Here is a 25622-nt window from a genome sequence, read left to right as displayed (position 1 = left end):
ATGCACAAGAAGGAAAAACATGCTTATTTCCCCGAAAATGAGACCTAACTGGAAAATAAGCCCTACCATGATTTTTCAGATGACATCCCCTGAACATAAGCCCTCATATGTCTTTTGGAGCAAAAATTAATATAAGACCCGGTGTTATTTTCAGGGAAACACGGTAGTAGGGAAGAACTGGGCTTTTCCCTACACAGGAAGGGGAAAAAAAATGACTTTTTTCCTATTTCAACCAGCTAGCCCTTAGAAGTTGCTAAGTAGGGCAGTGTTGACCAGAGGAGGAAGACAGGGAAATTGATTAGATACAAGAAGGGAGCTAGTTACTTGAAACAAAATTAATTTGGTAAATTTAAAAGGGTCTACAGGTTAATTAAACCATAAGAAATGAAAGGGAAAAAGAGAAGCTTGCAGAACTATCAAATATTTTGCAGTCTGTTGACCTCCAGAGTGAAGAAAGCCAAAAACAGTAGGATATTGACCAAATGAATGTAAGATTTCGAGAAGTTAATTAGTCCATGTTCCACTTCTGTTCCAGCTGTTGGACGCTCACCTTGCAATTAAGAAAGTGATGACTAAGGGGCAAAGCAACCAACTTGTTAACTCTAGCTTGGAGAAGATAAAAGAGAGGTTTGGAAGGGTTTGTGCTACAGGTAAAAGTTAGTTAAGGTCATAAAGAGGAAGTGTTTGAGTCATGACATTGTCCTGTTTGTTCTGCCTACTGCCTTTTGGGGGAAGGGACTTTGAACGGTGGAGCTCATCCTCCTGGTGTGCTGTGTGAATGGCCTCAGGATATTTTTTTAATTAAAATTTATTGGGGTGACAATGGTTGGTAAAATTACATAGGTTTCAAGTGTACAATTCTGTAATACATCATCTATATATCATGTGTGTTCACCACCCAGAGTCAGTTCTCCTTCCATCAGCATATATTTAATCCCCCTTACCCTCATCTCCCACCCACCTCCCCCCTTACTCTCTGGTAACCACTAAATTATTGTCTATGTCTGAGATTTTGTTTGTTTATCTTGTTCCTTTGTTGCTTTCAGTTTTATATCCCACATATCCGTGAAATCATATGATTCTTGACTTTTTCTGTGTGACTTATTTCGCTTAGCATAATAATCTCAAGATCCATCCATTTTGTCACAAATGGCACTATTTCATCTTTTTTATGGCAGAATAGCATTCCATTGTGTGTATACATCACATCTTCTGTATCCAATCACCTATCGAAGGACACTTTGGTTGTTTCCGTGTCTTGGCCACCGTAAATAAAGCTGCACTGAACATCGGAGCACATATATCTTTATGGATAAAGATTTATCTTTATGGTCTTCAGATTTTTTGGGTACATACTCAGGAGAGGGATGGCTGGGTTTAATTAAGGCATTGCCTGCTGGAAATGCTCTCCCAGCCCCTTGCTATTGCCCAGAAGTGTTGGGCCCACTCGGAGGGATTGATAGGAGCAGAACAGAGTCAAAAATTGGCATTGACTGATTTTTGTCCCCAAAATAAATGAGTGATAGTGCAGTCACATGAGAATAGACAGTGAGTGACCAAAGGAAGAAAAGCCAGAGTTGTGATGTCGCATGAATGTTAAACTGATGATGTGGTGTAATGTAGGGTCTTGATGACATTGAATTATGTTGGCTGAACTACTGATTTGTTCTAGAAACTTCTGCCTTTTTTCTGATTTAACAGTTCAACAATGATGTAATAAGCACTTTTGTGTATCAGACCTTAAACCAAGAGGTGAGACTAGATACAATTAATCCCTTCCTTCAAGAAGTGTTCCAGGTATCTATTGCTGCAAAACATATTACTCCAAAAACTAATAGCTTAATGCAAAAGGCATTTTATCATAATTTGATTTTGTAGGTCAGGAAAGGGGGCAGGGCTCAGCTGGGCAATTCTTCAGCTCCCGATGATGTCAACTGCGGTTGCTCAGACATAATCAGCTGGCACTGGGGCTGGTTTGGAGGATCCAAGATGACTTCATTCACAGATCTGGTACCAGTGCAGGGATGGCTGGAAGGCTGAGCTCAGCTGCAACTGATGACTAAAGAGCCTACCCTTAGCCTCTCCAGCATGTGATCTCAAGGTACCTGGACTTCTTACATGGTGAGTGTGTTCAGGGCTTCCAGAATATTCCAAGAGGCATGAATAGAAGCTTCAAGGCTTCTTTTGATGTTGTTTCTTCTGTATTCTGCTATCCCAGATTGAAGGGTAGAAGATTAAATGCCCGGTCTCCAAGAGAGGAGTAACCATTATTTTGCGATGGAGAAAAACAGGGTCATGTATAAGTAACTACCGTGTTTCCCCAAAAATAAGACCTAGCCAGACAATCAGCTCTAATGCATCTTTTGGAGCAAAAATTAATATAAAACCCGGTCTTATTTTACTATAATAAGTACTTATTTTACTTGTAGTAAAATAAGACCAGGTCTATGATATAATATAATATAATATAATATAATATAATATAATATAATATAATAAATGTAAAATATAATATAATATAGTATAATATAATACCCGATCTTATTTTACTATAATACAAGACTGGGTAGAATAGAATAGAATACCAGGTCTTATATTAATTTTTGCTCCAAAAGACACATTAGAGCTGATTGTCCAGCTAGGTCTTATTTTCGGGGAAACGCACAGAGTACTATGGTAACACAGGGATACCTGAAATCAGTCTTGAAGGATTAATAAGAAGTAGCCATGTAAGTTAAAGTAAGAAAGTTTTTCTAAGTCAACAACATGTACAGACACATGGCAGCATGAAAAAGCTTGATGTACTCAAAAAACTGCAGTTATTAGGTCGGTGCAAAAGTAATTGTGGCTTAACAGGCTAAAAATAATTATAAAAACCGCAATTACATTTGCACCAACCTAATAGTATGATATGATGGTGGAAAAGTGGGGGAGCCACATGCAGTCAGCAGTAGTCAGAGGAGAGCCCCACAAATCCAGAGCAAGTTTGCCCCTTCTCGTTGGAGTCAAGAACCAACCTGGTGCCCAGGGCCTGTAGCCACCCCACTCCAGACTTTCCTGTTATAGACGAGGGTCAATAGGGAGCATTAGTCACTCACCCTCCTGACTGCCTCCCTTGCCCTCACAGATGTGCCTCCTCTATCTGCCACTGCAATTGATGAGCATTTTCCTTTCATCTCTATTAATACTGATCTCCATAAGCAGACCTCGCCTCCCCATCCTTACTTCCTGCACTCTAAGTTCTGCTCATATGTTATCCTGTTTCCTGCATCCATCCTGTCCCAACTCCTGAAACCCTTGTATTCCACCCTCAGGAATTCAGGATTTTCATCAGCACAGCAGATTTTTTCCTTAGCCCATCACTTTGAACCCTTGATGAAAGACCCAGTCTTCTTCACCGTAAAATTACTGTTTTCTCACTTACAATGATAGTTGCTTTGTAAGGAGGTAGTATCGAACGATGTAAAAATCCTGTGTCAGAAGACTAAGGACCTGCGGTGGCCCAAAGCAGCGTGTTGGAGCCTCAGCTGTGTGAAGAGGGCATCTACGGAGAAGTGTAACCCAGCACTGAATGTCAGGGCCCAGAGAGGCGAGTAGCACCCCTCAGCATGGGAGAACCCCAAGGAAAGGGTGTGGAGCCCAAGTGGAGTGAGGAAGCATGTGTGTCAGGGCGAGAGTGGTAGCTGAGGTAGGAGTAGGAAAACATGAAGGATTGGTCGGATAAGTAAGTGAATGAGTCGAGGGAGCCAAGTTTGTCACTGTTGAAAAAGGGAGGTACAAATACAGAAAGAGAAAACCCGGTTAAACCCTATGGTGTTGGATTGAAATTGAAACATGTGTGAACTTATGGTTTTCCATATATATATAAAAATAAATGTTCATTTTCTTGTTTCTTCTAAGCTTAACCATGCAACACAGCAATCCCATTACTAGGTATTTGCCCACAGAAATGAAAATTATAACACATTCACATGGAAATCTGTACATAGAAACAAATAGCAGCTTTTTCCATAATCATCAAAACATCCCAAATGTCCTTCAGCTGACTATGGTGCAGTCATCTAGTGGAATACTACTCACCAATAAAAAGAAACAAACTACTGATACACACAACATGTTGCACGGATGAATATCAAATGTGGTACTCCAGTGAAAGAAGCCAGGCTGAGAAGGCTCCATACTATATGATTGCATGTATATGACATTCTGAAAAAAGCAAAGGGACAGAAAGCTGTGGTTGCCAAGGAACATGGTTGAGGGGTGGGGGGTGGAGTGACTATGAAGGGGCTATGAATTTTTTATGGTTTCCAGAACTGTTCTGTATTTTGTGTTGTGGTTGCATGACTGTGTATGTTTGTGAAAACTGACAGAAATGTTCACTAAAAAGGGTAAATTTTATTGTTTGTAAATTTTACCTCAACATACCTGACCTCAAAAAAACAAAGTCATATTCTTGTGTTTTCAAGCATTGTACAGTGATTTGTTGTTTGCAGAGGTTTCTGATTCATTTGATTAAAATCAGAGAACATTATAGGTAAAAAGAGACTTAAGTCGATTCCCTCATTTTTCAAATAAGGAAAGTAACAACCGGAGGAGAAAATGACACATGACAAGAAACAATTAGTTTTCGCAATCCGATTATGGAATTAGCTACTTCACAGGCTAGAATCAGCATTAGTTTTTGTTGTTTTTTTCCTGATACAGCAAAATAGGATCCAGACAACTCCTAGCATTTGTTCACTTGAACCCAGAAATTTAGCAGCAGATTTTCAGATTAGAATTTATGGTTTGGTTACTTCTAGGATGTAACATTCTTGATGGAATCACATGCTAAAATTGGCATATTATCCTTTTTTCTACTGGTCTAAACCTGTCAATAACCAATTTTGTGGCTGGACCAGCCCTTGATGGTTCTAATTATGATTGAAAGATGCCCTTCAGCAATAATCATCAGGAAACTTTGAAAAGATACAGGTTTGTTATTTAGCAAGACCTGGAAATTCCATCACACACCTCGGGGGCCACACAGCGAGGTGGCCAGTAGTGAAAGAGAGTGCTGGGAATGGGGTTCTGCTTTTATTGGGGTGAAGGCTGAGGACCTAGTATTTCACCGCCCCCCCCTTTATTGGTGAATTTAAAACATAAGAGGGGGTTGACATTCAACTACAATTATATATATTTACAAGGAGTGGAGTACAGCATTAGGAATAGAGACAGTGGAAATGTAATGTCTGTGTGTGATATCAGAAGGGAAAGGGGTTATCACTGAGTGAGGGATATAAATGATAAATGTCTAACTATTACATTATTTTGTACACCTGAAACTAAAAATAAAAAATGCCATAAGAAGGGGAATTTAAAGCACTGGAAGGGAAAACAAACAAGTGGCCCAATCGGTCAGTTATTGAAATCAACCAAGATCTCTAAAACAAAAGAGCCTCAGTGGGGGAGGTGGCCTGGCTGTTGACCTAGTCCTGTGGCTGGCAGTGTTTATTGCAGACGCTGTCTTTTCAATGGATGTCTCCTCAATCAAAGCTAAAGTCAAGCGCATCCATTACAAAAAAGAATAAAAAAAGAACTGTCAAGGCTTGCACTACCTATCCACCCATGATGAATTTAATAATTTTTTTTCTAATGTTGGTTTGTTTTCGTAAACCATGCTTTACAAATGCACGGTTGGATCCTGTGAGAAACTAAAATAGTACTTCTCTCTTTAGACTCAGAGCCCTTTTTTCAGACCAAACTACACACTGAATCACACTTGTAAGAGAGACTCTGGAGGGCTCCTCTGCCTGTGGCGGGGGTTGGCGCAGGCCCAGCACCATGAGGGGCTTCCATCCAGCACAGTGCCAAAACCATTGCTCCCAAACTTATGAGAAGAGTATCGTATGGTGGTCCACAGATAGAGAAACTCACAGAGTACGTGATCACACATTGAATTTGGTTCTTGGTATTGGGGCTAGTCAACCAGCAGAGTTCTTGAAAAGAAGTCTGTGGCATCAGTTCAGAGTAACATATCGTGTTACCGAACTCAGGGGATTCGTTTTGTCTCACGCATCAAAGCCAAAGGAGACGTAAACAGGAGATTGCAGCAAAGAAAGTAGAGGTTTATTTAAGGCAATGGCACCAAGCCCAGAAACATAGGCAAGCTAGCGCTCAAAGACCTGACTCTCCCATAGCCTGTAGGTTACAGATTATATAGGACAAAGTCACAAGACACCATGGGTAGTGGTTCAGGGTCCTGCTGGGAGCTGATTGGTCGGAGATGAAATAAAGGTGAGGAATCATTTCTTTAGGTCTTGAGGACAGCTCAGAGGTCTGCTCTGGTGTCCCTCTGTCTGGTCTCCTGGGAAAGTAGCCACGGGGTCATTCCACCCCAGGGCTCAGGAGCTGAAACGTAACTTAGGTCAAGATGTTAGCTTTAGCGGCCAGAGGTCGGGATTCTATGACCATTACTCATCTGGGCTGTTGCCTTCTGCTCCCTCTGGGGGCTGCTGATTATCCAGGTGAAAGGCATGGTCCCTGAGGGGTGTAGAGAGAGACAGGGATATGATTTCTAGAGCTATGGGAGTAGAGAGAGGGGGAGATAACATTTCTAAACTAAATTTAATCAAAGTCATAAGGACACTCGGTTTCTATCTCTGTCCTGGAAATCACCTGTCCCTGTATAAAGTGTCCCTTAATGTCTTTGTTTCATTCTCTCCACCGTTCTGCTCTCTTTTTTATCTGGCTCTATCCTGGGGGAAGAAAGGGAAGGAAGATCAAGATTCAATTTGTTGAATTTAGGTGCTTCCAAGACATTCAAAAGGGGAAGACAGGCAATCATTCGTGTGGTGTGTGTGTGTGTGTGTGTGTGTGTGTGTGTGTGTGTGTGTGTATGGAGCTCAGAAGACAGAATCTAAACTGCAAATAACAATGGGTGTGTCTTCCACACTGAGACAGTAATGAAAGCCGAGGGCATGGTCAGAGAGGGTATGCCAGGAAAAGGCCTAGGACTGAGCTTGAGGAAGCCAGCAGTCAGGCTGGGTAGAGGAGGATGAATGTGACACAAGGCTGAATGTTTCGTGAAGTAGGAGGAAAGCTAGATGAGGACAGTGTCATGGAAACCAAATGAGAATAGTGTTTCGAGGAGAAAGAGGTCCAGTGTTGGGTGCTGCTGAGAAGACAGAGAGGAAATGAAATTTTTAAACATCCACAAGATTTAATCATATGATGGTGGTTGGTGATTTCCAGAATTGTCTTCTATTTTTTTCTAGTAATTCTTTATGACTGGAAACTTCTTGAGAGAAGGCACCTTGAATAGAGCTCCACATCCTCCTATATTGCTTTTCACTTAAGAAATGCCCAGCTGTGGTACATTTATACAATGGAGTATTACGCAGCCATAAAGAAGAAAGAAATTTTATCATTTGCAGCAACATGGATGGATCTAGAGAACATTTTGTTAAGCGAAATAAGTCAGAAAGAGAAAGACAAGTACCATATGATCTCACTTATATGTGGAATCTAAAGAAAAGAATATGTGAATGAACTAATCAGAAACAGTTTTGGGGACACAAAGAAAAAACCGAGAGTTGTTAGATGGGTGTGGGGTGGGGGTTGGGGATAAGGGGAAAGGTGAAGGGATTTGGAAGCAGCTGGTAACCACAAGATGGCCTCAGGGTTTTTTGAAAATTAATTTGGGGAAGGTATTCAATAATGTTGTAAAGATTTTGTTGGGTATCCGATGGACATGTGTCCTATTTGGGAGACCACCTCAGGGATACTGTGGATACCTGATCATGGCATTGTACACCAGAAGCTAAACATTAATGAATGCCAACTATAATTTTATATATATAATGTGATGGCTCAGTGTGAGGTCGGAGGGATAGTGGATGGGGGGAGGGGGGGTTCACAGTGTGAGGGATATAAATGATGAACGTCTAAGTATTACCTTGTCTTGTACACCTGAAACTAATAAATAAAAAAATTAAAAAAATAAAAAAATAAAATAAAATATAATATGTTCAAAAAAAAAAAAAAGAAATGCCCAATAAATATTTGCTATTTTGGGAACTCACATGATACACTTGAAGCCCTTAAAAAGGAATTTAGGGTATTTTGGGGGTAGTGGCAATGGAACTGTTCTGTTGACATGCATTAAAACCTCACAGAACTGTACATCCTAAAAGAGTCCACTTTATTGCATCTTAATTTTTAAAAAATTTTAAATAATAATGGTTAGATTCTTTTTATTACATGGTGGTGGGATCTTGAGTGTTTTTGGTAAAGAGATTCTTTAAATCTTATACGTATTTCCTAAATAGGACTTTGTATTTATATAAAACTTAATAAAATACTGTATACTGAATAAAAGCAACAAAAGTTTTAAATAAAGCATTTGAGAGAAATATAGAAAAGTGCAGATAGGAAATTTATGAAAATGCACATGTAATTTAAAGTGATAAGAGAGAAAGGAAAAAGAAATCAATAACAAAATCTTTGCTGTCTCATCTTTTTAACAGACAGGAATGGGTCACTTGCGTGTTACAAAAGATGGCCTTCGCCTGGAAGGGGAATCTGAATTTTTATTCCCATTGTATGTCAAAGAAATACACTCGAGAGTGGTAAGAAAATGATGAATCGTTCAAATCATTTGTGTTTTATGAAAGACAAATAATGGTTAACTATAGAAATTCAGTATATTTCAGAGCAGAATTCTTAAAATATATACATGTGCATACATCCATGTTACACTCTTTATAAAAAGCTTGACTCCTAGGTTGTAGAACTTATTTCTGATATAATATTCTAAAAAGACTCCATTTTCATGTGATTCAGCACTGAATTTGGTGGCCTTAGTAATTTAGACTATAATAAAGATTTGGTAATTAAAACCTTCATCAAAAACAACCTAAACTTCTTTCCACTTGTGCAGCTAAATTCAATATACTTCTTTCCAGGCATTTAAAATTATCTGACAAGCTTAGAAAGAAATTAGTTTCATAGTAGTATGTTCTGTAGTAGTTATACTAATTACAGATTAGGTCCTGTAGGATTCTCCATAAATAGATGAAATATCACCATTAAATAATTGTGTGACTTTAAAGTCCATCTGCCTCAGTATTATCTTCATTTGTCTCATGAAATTTATAACATGTAAAGCCAAACACAAAATATAGTCAAACAATTTTTGTAATATGTTCTATTTTTCCTCGTATGATGCTATGGACCTTGTAATAGAGACCAATATTTTGCTAGACTACCGATCAGGTGGTATAATCTAAAATGTTAAAAATTCATCCAACAAAGCTCACCAATTGTATGAAGAGTACAGTCTTCATTTTCCTCCCATCTTTCAGATATGAAAACTTATGTCAGTGTTTCCTACATGCAGAGGCTGTACCAGCTATTCTAGGGCAATTAGAAAGGAAATAAAAGACCAACCACTGTAAGAGAGATGAAGTACATTCCTAAACTAGACATCAGAACAATCACCACGCTCGCCCACCAACTACAAAGTGATAGGACCTAAAACTTATAAATACCAAGTGCAGTGGTTAAATCCTAGAGAGTACAAAGCACATAAGTAGTCATTAGGCACTGCTGTGTTACTTCTGGTAATGTCTCAGTTGATAGTAGGAGCAGGCAAACGACCTGGGATGTCACAGGCTGATACCTATATGAATCTGATTCTGTGAGTTATTCATATAATACTTATTCAGATATCAATCATGATGGCATTTCACTGTATTAATCAGCCCTGTTGTATAGAAACATGAGAAATTAACACAAACTTTTACAAAAAGAGAAATCAGATGCCAAAAAAGAATTCAAATATTAGAACTTAGCCTTTCCGCCGCCAGAGTTATGTTGGCTGAGGGAGACCATTGCAGAGGCAGGTATTCTCTCTGCATTAAGGAGGTAGGTTAGGGAGTCCAGGGAAAACCAGCCCACCCAAAGTCCACAGAGTTCCATAGAGGAGGGAGCTGCCACATACTGACAGAGCTCCAGAGATCGATCGCAGGGCGTTCACTCTCTCTTCACCCCCCCCACCACACCAAGTCTGTACGTAAGTACTTGTCAGTGCCTGTGTGAGAGGAAGCTCCCTGAGAGTGATTAAATAACCACAGGTTCACACAGGTCTGGGAACAGCTCATATTCCCATCAGCCAGAGTGGGAAAATGTCACAGGTCATGAGGCATCAGGTAGAATGCTCAGGAAGGTGTTAGGTCAGGAGTGGCACAAGATCAGCATTAGAATAAATGCTGGTCTTGTCCCATATAACAAAGCTAAACAAGAAGCTCTGAAAGTATCATACTTTTTCCAAGTGACGCACTGTCTCCCAGAACAAAGCTCAAGAAAAGTGTGTTCCAACAAAGCTCCCAGAAGTCAAGGAGAGCATGAACATGTTAAATAGAGACATGAAAGATGGAAAGACAGAAAAACACCCACATTAACCTTCTAGAGATTAAAAAGTATAACACCTGGATTTTTTTTTTAAGTAAATTGAGTTTCAAGATACATGAAGCAAAAACTGATAGAACTACAAGAAAAAAATAAAATTATCCACATTTATAGTCAAAGATTTCAATAGCCCTTTCTCAATAACTGATGGAACAAATCCACAGAAAATCAATAAGAATATAGGAGAATTGAACAACACTATCAACCTACTTGATATAATTAACGTTTACATAGTACTCTCCAACAGCAGAATGCAAGTTATTTTCAAATGTACAACAGATATTTACCAAGATAACATTTTGGACTATAAAACAAATCTCAGTAAACTTAAAAGTATTCAAATCATAAACATGTTATCTGACCATAATGAATTTAATAAAAAAAAGTAACACAAAAGTATCCAAAAATGTTCCAAATATTTGGAAATTAAACATTTATGCATAATCCATGGTTCAGAGAAGAAATAAAAAGGAAAATTAGAAAGGACTTCGAACTGATTAAAAATGAAAAAATTAAGTTTGGGGAATGTGGTTAAAGCAGTGCTTAGAGGGAAATTTATAGTACTAAATGTCTATATTAGAAAAAAAGAAAATCAATGACTTCTGCACCCTCCTTGAGAAACTAGAAAAAGAAGAATAGATTGAACCAAACGTAAGAAAAAAAATGAAAGAATAAAGAGCAGAAATCAAAAAATAGAGAACAAAAACAATAGAGAGAAATCAATGAAACCAAAAGCTGGCTGTTTTTGAAGATCAATAAAAATTGATCAACCTCTAACCAGACTAATCATTACAAAGAGAGGATACAAAGGACCAATATCAGACATGGAAGAAAGGACAGACATTTGAAGAATGGTAAGGGAATATTATGCATAACTTTATGCCAATGAATATAACTTTTCCACAGACTGTTTGACAGACTTCTTCACATACATATGCTGCTTCAGTGACTAAATAAGCCTCTGCCATTCCCGTATTCATACATTCAAATTTGAAGTTGTTAATTATGTCCATATATGAAGTGGCCAAAAGGGACTATTAAAAACTCTTAAGGCCGTTATGGTCTCTATTTGGGCCCTCCAACACATCCTTACACTGTTAATTGCCTTTTCATGCATCTCTCTCATTGCTCCTTATCTAGGTCATACACTCTGGAGAAAGGTTATCATGTCCTGTGACTCTTTTATCTACTTCCAAAGGCTAAATATAGTGTCGAATGATACATTGTTTGTGTCCAATAAATACAGTCAGAACTCAGATGAATGGAAAAATCAAATGTTTCTTTCTACCGTGCAGTCATTCTATTATATAAATGGCATAAAATTTTTCTAAAGGATATCACTAGCTAATTATGAAAACTCAAAAACTCATTTACAAGCTTTGGATCTCAGCTTCCTCACCTAGAAATTGGAAATGCCCCATACTTCACAATAAATATTGCAGTTTTTAAAAACTGTACCTGTTGATTATTTTCAGGTACTTTTAAAAAGTGTAGATTAAAGAGCAAGTGCAATTCAATAGAAGAGCTTTCATTAAGTAATAGGGGTAATATTTACATCATTTAGTTAATATTGTTACAGAGCAATTTCTGCTTTATACTGTGAGTAACAAAATCTAGCCAGTAGTGCATAAATGACGAACTTTTATTCTCACATAGCTAGAAGCTAGAAGGGGCAGCTACAACGTCAGTTCTGCACTCACCAACATTGGGAACAGTATCTGCATCCTTCTGCCTGCCCCATGGTCATTAGATTCTGCTAGGCTATATCCAAGGCATGTGGCCGGGGAAACGTGCAGTGCCCATGTATGTATCCTTTTCATCAGGAAAGCCAAAGCTTGCCTAAAAACCCCAGCCCACCCCCAGCAGATGTCAGCTTACATCTATCTCATGGACCAGAATTGTGTCACTTGAGTCCCCTTAGCTGCAAGACAGGCTGAGAAAGCAGTTAGCCTTTCCAACCGCTACAGTAGAAGGCAGAAAAAGAAAAGGCTTGGAGAGTGTCCATTGGATCCGACAACCCAGAGGGGTTCCCAGAGTAGCTTATGTTGTCTAAGCATGGGAAAGTAGACCTCACAGCTCTAACCTGAGCCCTGTCCTCCCGTTCCAGGGGAACGGTAGAAAAGAGCATGGAACTTGTCATCTAAAGACAGGGTTCCATTATGGAACTGTCACTTGCTAGTTGTGACTTTGGGTGAGCTATAATTTAATCTCTCTGAACTCAATTTCCTCATCTATGTATTAGGAGTAATGGTGCCAACTTCAAAATGTGAAGGCTGAAATGAGAGGATGGATACTAAAATTGTGGATAAATTGTTACGTCATTATCATTCTAGTTATTTTATAACAATGCAAAATCAAATATTAAGGTCACATTGTTGGATAAGCTGAGAGGCTGGTAAGTCTTTCTGCTTCCACAAAGCAAGTCAGACAATTTCTGACCTGCTAGAGGAACTTCTTTCCTTCTAAAAAATCACATTATTCCTCATGACTGTGGAAATCTTTGCTTCCCTCTGAGTGAACCATAAACCCAACTGAATCCAAGAGCCAAATTACTGCATTCCTTTTGAAGAAAACTTTATATGAAAGCAAGCAATCTTCTGTAAAACAAAGCCACCCATTCAGAACTGATACTGCAGAAAGCACTAACGTGCTTATTAAGCCACTTTATCTTCCAACAAAAGCTCAAAAAAAAATAGGCATCCAACAAATTTTAAAAGCTCTTTTGAAATTGTGAGGAGCCTTTGTATTTTAAAAATAAGTAACATGGTATTTATATAGAAGAACTACCCAGTCTCTCATTTATCTTCCTAAAATATATCATGTCATAAATAATAAAAATGAAATTTTAATTCTTTGGAAAAAGAAAAAAACACAATAAAACTTGATTGTTTTCAGTCTTTGCTGTGAAAACTAACTTGATGCTTGGTAACCGGTGCACAGAAACACGATAAGCCCATGAGATTATTATATTTTATGAAAAAAAGTTAATGATTTACCCCTTTAACATACTATAATTCAAACTTTAAAAAAAATAGTTCTGTAAAAACAAATTTACAGGCTCACAGAACCTGTGACTCTAGAGAAATTATTTCACATAAATCTTAAATTTATATACAAATATAAAGATATGGTCTTTAGATTTTAAATAGTGTATAATTGACTCACTATTTTGTAAATCCCTTCCTAGGACTCTTCTCTGCTCCTACAGTCTACTCAGAATGTGACCGTCAATGCACGAAACTCTGAAGGAAATGTCACAGGCAGGTTAAAAGTGGGTGAGTCCAGCTCCATCACTGTGCTTTGCGTGGGCGTGGTCTTTGACTAGTGTGCTGAGTGGATAAGTTTGTTTTTTCTTCTGAAGAATTTAAAGTTATTTTATCAGCCATCAAAGTGTGAATTTTCTAAATATCATGCTGTGTTGACCACAGAGAATAGTTAACATGAGGTGGAGTCGGGGGGCGGGGGGCAGTCTGAAGTATTTTAATTAAAGTTATTTTGATTCCAAGAAATAGAGGACCATCCAAGCTAGTATAAAAAACATAATAATTATTGCAGGATACAAAAGAATCTTGCCAAGACCAAAGTAAAGGAACCAAATTAGTTGGCCTCAAAAGAAAAGAGATCAGAGGCTAAGAGCTAAAAGTTTTCTCCCTCTCTCTTTCCCTCCCTCCCTCTCCCTTTCCCCTTCTCTCTCTCCATCCCCTCTGTCCTTCTCCCCATGTACCCCTCCTTTCCAATGTATATTTGCCCATCCTTTTTTCTTGAGTATGATGGCTGCCTCAGTTCTAACTCTCTGGGATCTCCAGAACCTTTCTGGTTCTTCATCTGATTGGCTGTAGCTCTCAACACCAACAACTCGGTCTTCAACTTCACAAATCCTAAATTCACAACAAAGTACCTCTAATATGTATACATCCTGTACTCTCTCACATGCTACAGATTTGCTAAACCTAAGCAACTGGATGGCTCTTATGATTATGGGAAAATAGATGAGAAGTGCACTGCCAGCACAAACTGGTAACTGCCAGTGTCTCTCTTTTTTAACGGCTGTTTTTACAAAATAGAATAATGTTACACTGGAAACTATAGCTATATATTAACCTGATGATTCCTTTTTATAATACTGGTACAAGAACTTCATATTTTATGTTCTGTTTTAATCTTTATTACTTATTCTCAATAATGAATTGTATTTCTTTCTTGCTTGGAAGTTTGTTTGATGACTAAGTCCAATGAAATTCTCAGTGGATCTAGAGATTAACCTGACTTTATCCAGTACACATGTTCTTCTGACTTGCCTAAATCAGATCATATGTTCTTGATTAATTATATAGTATTATGATTTATAGTTATCATCATTTCTTAAAATTCTTTGACTAGCTTTTAAATGTTTGAGGGATTGTTGCTCCTCTTTTGTCATTTATTCAAAAAACATTGAATGCCTATGTGTTAGTTTGTATATGCTGTCAAGTAATTAATAACATGTAAAAAATGTGTAATTATTCCTTAGGAGATACAAAACTAAAAGATTCATTTTATATTCTTATAAAAATGATTTAATACAAAAACTTATTTCCTCACTTAATTTTTTGTTAAATGTGGATTTCCATATAGCACGCAATGGAGTTAGAGATAATATAAATCTGTTCCCAATTTCATGGATGAAAGAAACTGAAAAGCTACTTTGCTCAAGAATGCGCAGCTAGTTGGTAGAAAAGCCTAACCAGGAATGACCCCAAGACTTGCTTCTCTCAGCCAGGCGCGTTTCCACTAGCCCTTCCTCTCTCTTACCAGATTTCCTTAAATTAAGGCATGCCAGTAACTGTTCCAGCTGTTGCAAATACGGTTCCTATTTTTGACAAGAAATTTACTAAAAGAAAATAAGTGTCCCATTGCAATTGCTTTAAACTGTTGGCCTCAAATCTTGAGTTTTAACCTTAGTGATTCATGCATAATAGACTGTTAAAATTAGTGATTCATGTTAAACCTTTGGTTGGAAAGCCTCTGTTATGTTGAGAACCCTGAACTGGGAATATAACTCAGCTCACCAAATCCAAGATTATTTTCAGTAAATGTCTACCGACAATCATAGTCATTCCAGCCTCACACTTCCTGAAAGAAGTTAAATTTAGCCAATCCGTATATTAAAATGTAATTGTTGTTAACTGGCCAAATTAATCCCATTTAATTAAATGAATAATTGTTTATTACTAAACCACAGTTAAAATTGGCAAACAATACAATCAAAACCAAAAGTCTTAAATTCCAAAAGAAACCCCACACTGAACAGCAAGCACTAATAGCTAGCATTTCAAATCTTTGAACTAAAAGATAGCAAATCATAATCAACAACAAGGACCAGTTATAAATGCAGCTCTGGTTACTATAGTTAATTTTATTTTTATTTTAAATAATAATTCTGGTTAGCTTAAAAATAAAACACACCCAGAAGTATGCAAGTTGTGCTCAGACGAGTTGGCAGGGTTTCATATTTGTTTTTACATGATGGTATCTTAAATTCAAGCTATCATAGTGGGGCAGGGAAGGCTGTTAATGAGACATACTGTATGTCAGGAAGAATTTGATTGTATTTTCACCAGAAAAACCCTTAAGCCAATTTCACAAACTTAATCCATCAGATCATAAAACCTTACTATATTTATTTCCTTTATTTTTTATTTATTTCCTTCTTTGTACTGAAGCCTTTCATGACAAGTTTTATTTTACCAGATAGCTCCTTTTTTAAATTACCAAGATAGAATTTAAATTCTATTTCTTAAAGAACTCTGCTGCAAAAGAAAATTACTTGCTCAACTCTAATCCAGGTCCAGCTAGGCTATAAAAACTAGTAGAAAACTGATAAAAGTTAAAAGATGACTCACACACTCAATTATTTTAAGAGATAATTATCCCTGTGATTATGGGCTTATTATCATTGAAGAACAGTTTCTTCTGCGGCAAAACATATTTAAATTTAACATTCAATGTCTATATATTTTAATAAAACGAAGATGAAATTTTATTCACCTTTATGCCTTTGCTCAAGTAGTTCCCTGTACCTGGAGTGCCTCCTTCTCAAAACCCTCAAATTAGGGTTTTGAGGTACTAATTAATGAAATCAGGGAACCATAAGCTGTTTCTCTGAGGTCAGCTCAGGTATCATCTCCCACCTGGTGCCAGCCTGACCCCCAAGGATGGACCATAAGTTCTTTGTCAGGGTTCTCATTGAGCGTTGTCTATGCCTGTATCATGGCAATTATCACATTGTCGTGGAACTACGTTTACATGCTTTTTTCTTCTATAGACTACAAACTCCTAAGTTCTGAGCTACATCTCACTCACTTACATAGCCTCAATTCTCAGCATGGAAACTTGAACTTAAAAAAACATGTGATAAATTTGTGTGGAATGGAATAGACTCCACTTTCCGGCATTTTCTTCGATTTAAGCAAGGGTTTATATGGCTTTGTTACTGATAAAAATTATGCAACTAAACTTATTTGTTGAAGATTTCATCAGTGTATATGAAACAGTGGTTCCAGAAAAAATACCGTTTAGTTTAACCCCTTTCATGTAATAAAGCCTCCTAAAATTCTTATATGAACTCCAATGAGCAAAATTCTTACTGGATAAATTATTCCAGTTTTTTCTCTCTCAATTTGTAACTAAGATAACTTCATATTCATCATTCAATGCAAATCAGTGTTTAAATGGTAAATATGTAAGATTTATCAGTGACTCAGAGAGGGAAATGCTGACACTGAGTCACTGGGTGAATAAATCTGAGTGAAAGCTCAGAAGAGCTTACAAGCAAGTATCAAAAAAATTAAGATAGGCTTCCTTAAGAGAAAGAAGATAAAACATAGAGGAAAGAATGAGTTCTACTTTGTAAGTGACACACACACACATTTAAATGAAGAATAATTGAAGGGTTTTGAGGTACTAATTAATGAAATATCATAAGAATATGTGGGTGAAGATGTCCAAAATGGATTAATGTACTAATTAAAAAGCTTCTATTTAATTTCTAGCAGGTATCCATCAGCTTTAATGACTACTGTCAGGGACACATACACAAAAACTGTAAGCTATCCATTATCTCAGTAAACTTATTTTCTAAATAAGACTACAAAACTAACATGCAAAAGAACTAGGGAACATTTGTAGTTCCTTAAGCACATGCTGAAAGCTGTGTCCTAGAGAGATTCATTGCTTATGCTGCTGGGGTCTGAAAGACTGGAAGCACAAAGAGAAATTATGAAACATAAAATGATGAGAATCCAAGTGTATGGATCAGAGAAACTGAACAAGATCTCATACGCTCCATGAGGACGCAGTATCCCCAGTGTCTGACTAATAGTAGCACCCATTAAACATTTGAATACAGTAACGATTTGGAAGGCAATGGATTTAAAGCTCACTTGAAGGAATTAAGCTTGAAGGAGAAAGGGATGCCTCTGTCACTGAAATAAAAAGAAAGAAGGAATAAAGATGCCTTAGGTGAAAGGGAACAGCAGGAACTTGAGGGTGCTCTTCCATGGTGATGTCTGTTTCCATGGTGACGTCTTCTGAGGACAGGGCCAAAGGAGTGAATCTGAGTAACCCTTATTTTCTGGATTAACTTTGTCCATTAAAGTGAGCCATTCATAAAATGGTCTTTCCCAAATTTCACATTTCAGAATACAAAATTCGTAGTTGGTTAATAGTCAAAAGAATGCAGATTTAAATAACATGAATGGAAGGATTATATTATCTTGAGAAAGTTTTAAAAACCTGAAAAAAATTAACTTTTAAAAAATTTATTCATACATAGATTTGATATAGATTAGCACAGGTTTGACATAAATGAATTTTAATAATATAATAGATTTAGGCTTAGGATTTATACATTTAATCACAGTATCAGAAAAAAAAACACAATTAGTAACAAATCCTAAATGTTTAGTAATTTGGTATTGCTTGGTGACATGCCATGTGTAAAAACAGAGATTATGACACTGCATATTGTAAACACTTTATAATAAACTGTTTCAATTAATCCTTCAGGTCCCAAAATGGTAGAAGTCCAGAGTCAACAGTTTCAGATCAAATCCAAGGAAGGCAAGCCACTGTTTACTGTGGATGAGGAGGAAACTGTGGTCGGTACAGGTAGACTTCGAGTAACTGGTATGTAGTAGTTCTTTTTCTTTTAGTTGAGATATAATTGACATCTATTAGGTTCAGGTGTGCAATAGAGTGATTCGATGTTTGTTATATTATGAAATGATCACCACAATAGTGTAGTTAACCTCCACCACCATTCATACTTAACGTATTTTTTTCTTGCGATGAGAACTTTTAAGATTTACACTCTTAGCAACTTTTAAATAGACAGTACGGTATTATTAACTATAGAATTTTGCTGTACATTACCTCCCAAGACTTATTTAATTTATAACTGGGAGTCATAATAGGAAGCCTGCACCTCTTTTGCTCATGCCCCACCCTACCTCTTGCGACCACCAATCTGTTCTTTATATCTGTGAATTCCAGTATTTTTCATTTTGTTTTTGTGTTTTGGATTCCACATATAAGTGAAACGCGATATTTGTCTTTGTCTGTCTTATTTCACTTAGCATAATACCCTCAAGGTCCATCCATGTCACAAATGGCAAGATTTCCTTCTTTCTTTAAGGCTGAATAATATTCCATTGTGTATGTATCACATCTTCTCTATCCATTCATCTGTAGTAATTCTTGAAAAAAATAATATCCCATGGACTGTACTTCTGCAAAAGCAAATTGTACTTTTGGCACATTTACTCTGGAATCTTTCAGGCAAATAAGAAAAAGTAGTTTGTATTTGTTGACTTTTCTTCATGACATTTCTTTTGAAATTCTTTGGTACTCTCCTAGGAGAATGGAATCCTCCTCACAAATCTTTGCCCATTCTTTTCTTCCACCATGTTGCTATCCTTTATCTCTTTCCCATTGGTGTAACCCTAAATCTTATTGTAAATTCCCTTATCATTTGCATAAAATCAAAGTATGTTTTCCATATGATTTTTGCAAAAGAACCTTCTTTCGAGTCTATTTTATTCCCATTCTATCAGGTATTTGGATTCCTTATAATTTCACACACACAAAAAAAATAAAGATAAGAGGGGATTATGATAGGACTCATTTTTAGGACTGAGAAGAAATTTTATTTTTAAAATGTTCAGAACAAGTTCTAAATTTACTTGCTGAGCTTCTATAAAGACTAGAAGACAGAAAAACGCATACATTTGTTAAATTCATCCCAGTACTTTTAGGTACTATTCTGAAACATTTAGCAACTTTATTCTCTTATGCATAATTACCAATATTCATAAATGAAATAGAAATAATGATCCCTGACTTAAGTAGACTCAACCTTAACACAATGTTTTATGTAATCTGTAATTCCTAACAAAACAAACTGTAAATGCATAACCTATGTTGCAGCATACTCTATGACAGTATGGTCCTGGTTTTCTTACTAAAATCAAGGACACTAAATAATCTAATTTAAGGAAGTTGATTATTGCCTAATAAAGAAATGGCCAGGTTGTCCAGTGCCTCTGTCATCAGAAATCCACTGTTTTGTAGTACAGAGAATACAGAGAGTGCCAAAAATATGTATATACATGACTTCTACTTATCTTTTGTTATTGGTATATATTGAGTATTACAATTTTAATACAGTTTTTTTTCCTTTTTTTAAATGTGTATACACTTTTTTGCTCCGCCATTATATTGGAGACCTAGTTTCTATTCCTACCTCAATAATAACTAGCTGCATGACCTCAGGCAAGTTACTTAATCTCTTTTGGCTGTTTCCTCACTTTTATTAAACAGATTGATAATGTCTACTGTATTAGTGTTGCTGGAGTAAGTGGATTAGTATGCGAAGGACTGCAAAGGTCTTGGTAGAGTATTATTGCAATGCAGGGCAAATAGGCTAAGAAACAGCCTGGATAGCCTCAACCCCAGCCATCCTACACAGGGCATCAGTGAAGTGGACCTTGCCTGGCCCAGAGCTCCTTCCAGGCCATGATGTCAGTTAGTAAAACAGATGAGGAAACATGATAAGCAAGTATATTATTTATTACCTACATGCATATATCAGAATTACCTGGAGGGCTTGTTAAAATATATATTGCTAGGCTTCATCCCCAGAGTTTCTGATTCAGTAGGTCTGGAATGGGACATGAGAACCTGCATTTCTTGCCTGGTGCTGCAGTGCCAGGAGCCACGTTGAGAATTACTGTTCTACGCTCACTTCACCAGCAGCAGTGGGAGAAGCAACATGTCAGCAACATACAGACACACTCCCTGGCACATACATTCAAGTTATCCTCTTTTAAGATGCCTTAGTCTTCTTTTCTTTCATAGATTTGTTTGTTTGTTTGTTTAAGGCATAAATTACTTCCAAACTCCTCCTCTCTCCAGTGAAACTAACCAGAGCAAATGCACTCCCACTTGCAACTACTCTATACTTTCCTTGTCATTGTGCTGTTACAATAATAGCAGTTCTTGTTACAGGGTGACCATGAGTACTGAGGGTATGAACAGTAAACATTTTGACCCAGACTAACTTTTGTCAGTTTTCCAATATGGTGTTGGCTTCCTTAAATTCTGTCATTAAAGAAATGCAAGAAATTACACAATTCTCACTTCTCTCCTTTTTTCTCCATATCCAAGTATCCAAAGTCTGACTCTCTCTACATATTATCTAGCTCAGCTTTTCTCAACTTGAACACTGTTAACATTTTGAGCTAGATAATATTTTTGGTGTGGGTAGGGAGCTGTCCTGCTCATTGCAAGAGATTTAGCAGCATCTCTGACCCTTATGCATAGATCCAGCAACATTCCTCCCCCTTCCCCACAAGTTGTGAGAACCAAAATGTCTTCAGATGTTGACAAAAGTCTTTGGCGGGGGTGAAAGGGGAGGGGGTAAAGTCATCTCTAGTTGAGAACTGCTGATTTATCTTAAAACATTTCTCTACAGTTTCTCTAGAATTTATTAAGATTTATTTAATGTTTATTATGTGCTAGTAATTAAGCTAAACACTGGGGGTGCCAATGAAATGTATTCAAGTGGACACTTTGGTCAACATTGCTCAAGCAGTAGTTTACCGTGATCAGAAGTGTCTGGACGCTGATGGTAACCACTTTGAGCACCTCTTGTCATTGCAGAAGTCAAACGTGACTTGTATTCATCTTTCGTTATCGGTATATCTTGAGTATTACAATTTTAATACAGTTTTCCTTTCCTAAAATGTGTATATATTTTTTGGCACCCTCTGTACTTATAGTTCAAAATAAGTAAGACCTGCTCCCTTATAGGTGATGTTTATATTTTAGCTGAGACGTAAAACATTAATTAATTTGTTGGACACAGTCAGCTAAGGACTGTAATAAATGTCTGAGCCAAAGGCTACGGGATATGCCTATAGAAAGGGATCAGTTGTGCCAGACTGTGATGGAGAGACAAGAGTGGGTCCGATAAGATTTCTCCAGGGAAGAGAAAATTAAGCCGGTCTTAAAACGATGGGTAGGACTCTATCAGGAAGAAAAATTAAGGATTATCATTCTAAACAGAGTGCAGAGTATGGATGGATAATAATAGACAATTGCTTAAAATAATAATGGCTAAGTTTTTGAGAACCAGACTGAGTTCCGATCCCAGCTGCCTCATTTTGTAGATGAGCATAGACCCTGAGCGAGTGTTGCAGCTCTCAGTGCTTCACACAACAGCTCCAAGCGTCTTTACCCACTGATCTCTCATTGACTGGAGGATATTGTACAGAATCCAATAAGACAAATACAAATTGATTGTAAAATTAAACTGCATGTCTTGCCAAAGACACAGGGTTTCCGGAAATCAGAAATTATGTAAAAATAGTGGAATCCCTAACAAAGCCAGTAACAAAAAAGACAAGACTTGCCAGCCACTGAAGAAGTGAAAATGAACAAAGATGATGACCTGATACAGACTTCAAAGGTTGATAATTTTAATATCACAGGATTAAAATATTCACCCTTGGGAAGACTGGCAATGCCCTCAATTTGACAGTTATTATGGTTTTACTGCAGATGTTAAATGTTACGTGAACAATGTCATATTGTGCCACTGTGGTAGGCAGAATTCTAAAGATGACCTTTGCCCTTGTAAAATTCCCTCCCTCTGAATATGGATGGAATCTGTAAATATGATGAGATAGCACGCCCATGATTATGTTATTTATATGGCGAAAGAGAGATCACCTGGGTGGGCCAAATCTAATCACGAGCTCTTTAGAAGCCGAGTTTTCTTTGGCTGATAGTAGCAGGGGAAGTCAGAGAAAGTCAGACTACAAGAAAGATTTGTTGCTCCGTGGCTCTATGAAGATAGAGGGGGCCACGATGTGACAAGGAATATTGTGGCTTTTAAAGATAGAGGGGCCACGATGTGACAAGGAATATTATGGCTTTTAAAGACAGAGAGGCCTTTGTCTGACAGCAAGAAAATGGGATCTCAGCCCCAAACCCACATGGAACTCTAATTTTGACAACAACCTGACTGAGCTCGGAAGCAGATTTTTGCCCAGAGCCTCCAGAAAGGATCCGCCTGGCTGACTCCCGGATTTTGGCCTTGTGAGACTATGAGCATAAAACAACCCAGCCAAGCCCACTTGCTAGGACTTCTGACCTACAGAAGTGTGAGCTAACAAATGGGTATTGTTTTAAACAGCTAAGTTTGTCATCATTTGTAACACAGAAGTAGAAAACTAATACAGCCCTCACACATTTCCAACTGTTGGAAAAATTGCACCAAAAGCAAAACCTGATGTATTCTTTATTTCATACGATTTCATAGTTGCTACAATGATAACTAGGTTTTGTAAAATATAAAATACGACTATTTTTATAAACTTTAATTTTTCAAAATAAATTCCAATTAAAGCTTTTCTCCACTACTTACTATAGAAGTTTGGTTCCTGTTTTAAATGGATTGATTCCAAGTAGCCTTTGGAGTTTGTTGGATCAGCATAAGCAGCAGCAGTTAACAGCCAAGGAGAGAGGAGTGATAAGAGAAGAGAGACAGCCAGCTCCCCTCTGGGGACTGAGAAAGAGAATTAAATGCTTTGCTTCACTTTTCTCCCCTCTGGTCACTTGCATAACTGCCCTCAGTATGGAGTGAAGGGCAGGGGTGACGTGGCTTCTTCTTTAAAGTGGTTCACTCCAGATCCCTGACTTGCACCAAATCCTAACCTTGACTCGGATAAAGAAGTATTTTCTTGCCGTTACCTTTGTCTTATGTACTCAAAGAAAAAGATGAAGCCTCTCTTTAACGATTAAGCAGCTTCCGTATAGACTTTAATCAAGTAGGACAGGGAATAATCATTTTTAAATCGAAATGATGGAGGATGTTAAACAACTTGATCAACTAGTTGGAAGTTGTCCCAGGCCTTTAAGCAGTCTCATTTTCCCCCCTAAAAATAGAATTGGTCACCAAGCGACCCAAGTTTGCACGACTCTTTTACTAACCCCAGTGACAACAGAACATAGTATTTGAATAGCATCAAAATGTCATCTTCAAAAAAAGATACTCTATTCTATTGCCAGGACTGACTTCTGGCAGATGATAAATTGTTAGTTTGGCTGCCCCACATGTACTTTACTTCCTTGGCAATGATTTGCTAGGCTGGGTCCATTCCCCAAGATTTAGTAAGAAAAACAGGGACCTAGAGTGGTATCCATTTTCTCATCACCAGCGCTGAAAATAAGATCTAGAGATAAGCCAGTTCAATTTATTTATGCCTCTCTGTGCAGCTAAGCAGGATTCCATAAAGTCAAAAGTGATGGTGTAGAAATGCTGGACAAAAGAGGGCCTGGAGACTAGGATTTAACAACTGAAGAAGTGAATATAAACAAGGATGAGAAGTCAAGTTCCCTAAAAATACATGATGACAGTTATCTAGAAGGTGGTTGTAAGTCACCATGTCCTTCAAGCACATATCCAACATGTTCACCTCCAGACGCTTTATGATGCAGCTCTGTGGACCGTTGATGACCTGATCCATCAGTTAATCTTTCCACTGAAAGGAGCAAAAGATCCGATTAAAGCTGGCTTAAACTATAAAGACATAAAGTATCTCACAGGAGAAGTGTGGAGGTGGGATATTTTATTCCAGCTTTGCTTCTGTTCAAGTGTGTTGATATCCCCCTTTTAGTTGCGTACAATGACGTCCCTAAACATCCATAAGAGGACTGTGATGGTCTTTGGGGATCTAGCCTCTTTAAGTTACCCTTGCAGCCTAAGTTCTCCTCATTACATTTCTCTTGTAAGTGGACTTAGCTAGAATTTACTGTTTTAATCCAATATCACAGACTTTGATTTTTCAGTGAGGAATTAAAGACATTCACATTCATTTGGATAACTGCTCCGTTTGGGCTTCTCTGTGTCATATTATTTCATGATTTTTATTTTTTAATCTTGTTGAATTTGAGTGTGAAATAAGCCTGGTGTAACAGGAGATACAACGGGACCAGATCATGCAGGGGCTTATCAGCCATTAAAGAAGCTAGGATTTGTTTTAAGGGCCAAGGAGAGACATTGAGTTGTTTGGAATGGCATTCCTTAGTTTGTTATACGTTTTAAGATCAATATGACCATTACAAGGGAAAATAGATTGTTTAGAGGAAAGAGTGGAAGTGGTAAGACCAATCAGGATATTGATTGTAGTACAGGCAATAGAGGACTGTGACCTGGCATAGGTGGTAGCAACGATCACAGAGGGAACCAAACTAAGAACTAATATAGTATAGAGACACATAGATCAAACGGGTGGCAGGCATGTAGGAAAGAACTCAAAGATGAAAAGATTACATTTGTTTCTGGATTATGGCATTGCTCTCTGGGTAATGGACATGCCTGGGAGGAGAAGAATACATTGGCAAGGTAAAGAGAACTGACGGTTAATGTTTTAGCTACAGGAATTGAAGATATCCATGAAAAAGCCAACTGGATATGTCCAGTCAGCTATTGGACATGTGAGCTATCTGTTGTTCCTAGCAGAAGTCTCGACTAGAGATATAAATGAGGGTACCATCAACTGCCTGAACCCTGAGAGATGCCAATGTTAGAATCCAGGCTAAAGGGAGAGTCGCCATCAGCAGAGAGTGAG

At 37.6% G+C, this 25622-nt stretch overlaps 1 protein-coding gene across 3 annotated transcripts in view; it reads left to right on the top strand.

Annotated features, from left to right (window-relative positions):
• The window catches only part of SGCG (sarcoglycan gamma), a 101391-nt gene that overhangs the window by 41874 nt on the left and 33895 nt on the right, over positions 1–25622 (top strand). For all 3 annotated transcript variants that reach the window (XM_081047191.1, XM_081047192.1, XM_081047193.1), the window contains 3 exons: positions 8508–8609; positions 13637–13724; positions 18496–18615. In XM_081047191.1, the coding sequence (XP_080903317.1) occupies positions 8508–8609; positions 13637–13724; positions 18496–18615 (310 nt within the window). The remainder of the gene's footprint in view (positions 1–8507; positions 8610–13636; positions 13725–18495; positions 18616–25622) is intronic.

This window comes from Rhinolophus hipposideros, assembly GCF_964194185.1.
Source record: "Rhinolophus hipposideros genome assembly, chromosome: 4".
NCBI lineage: Eukaryota > Metazoa > Chordata > Mammalia > Chiroptera > Rhinolophidae > Rhinolophus > Rhinolophus hipposideros.
Note: the sequence above shows the minus strand (reverse complement) of the source record. Positions and strands in the feature narration are given on the sequence as shown.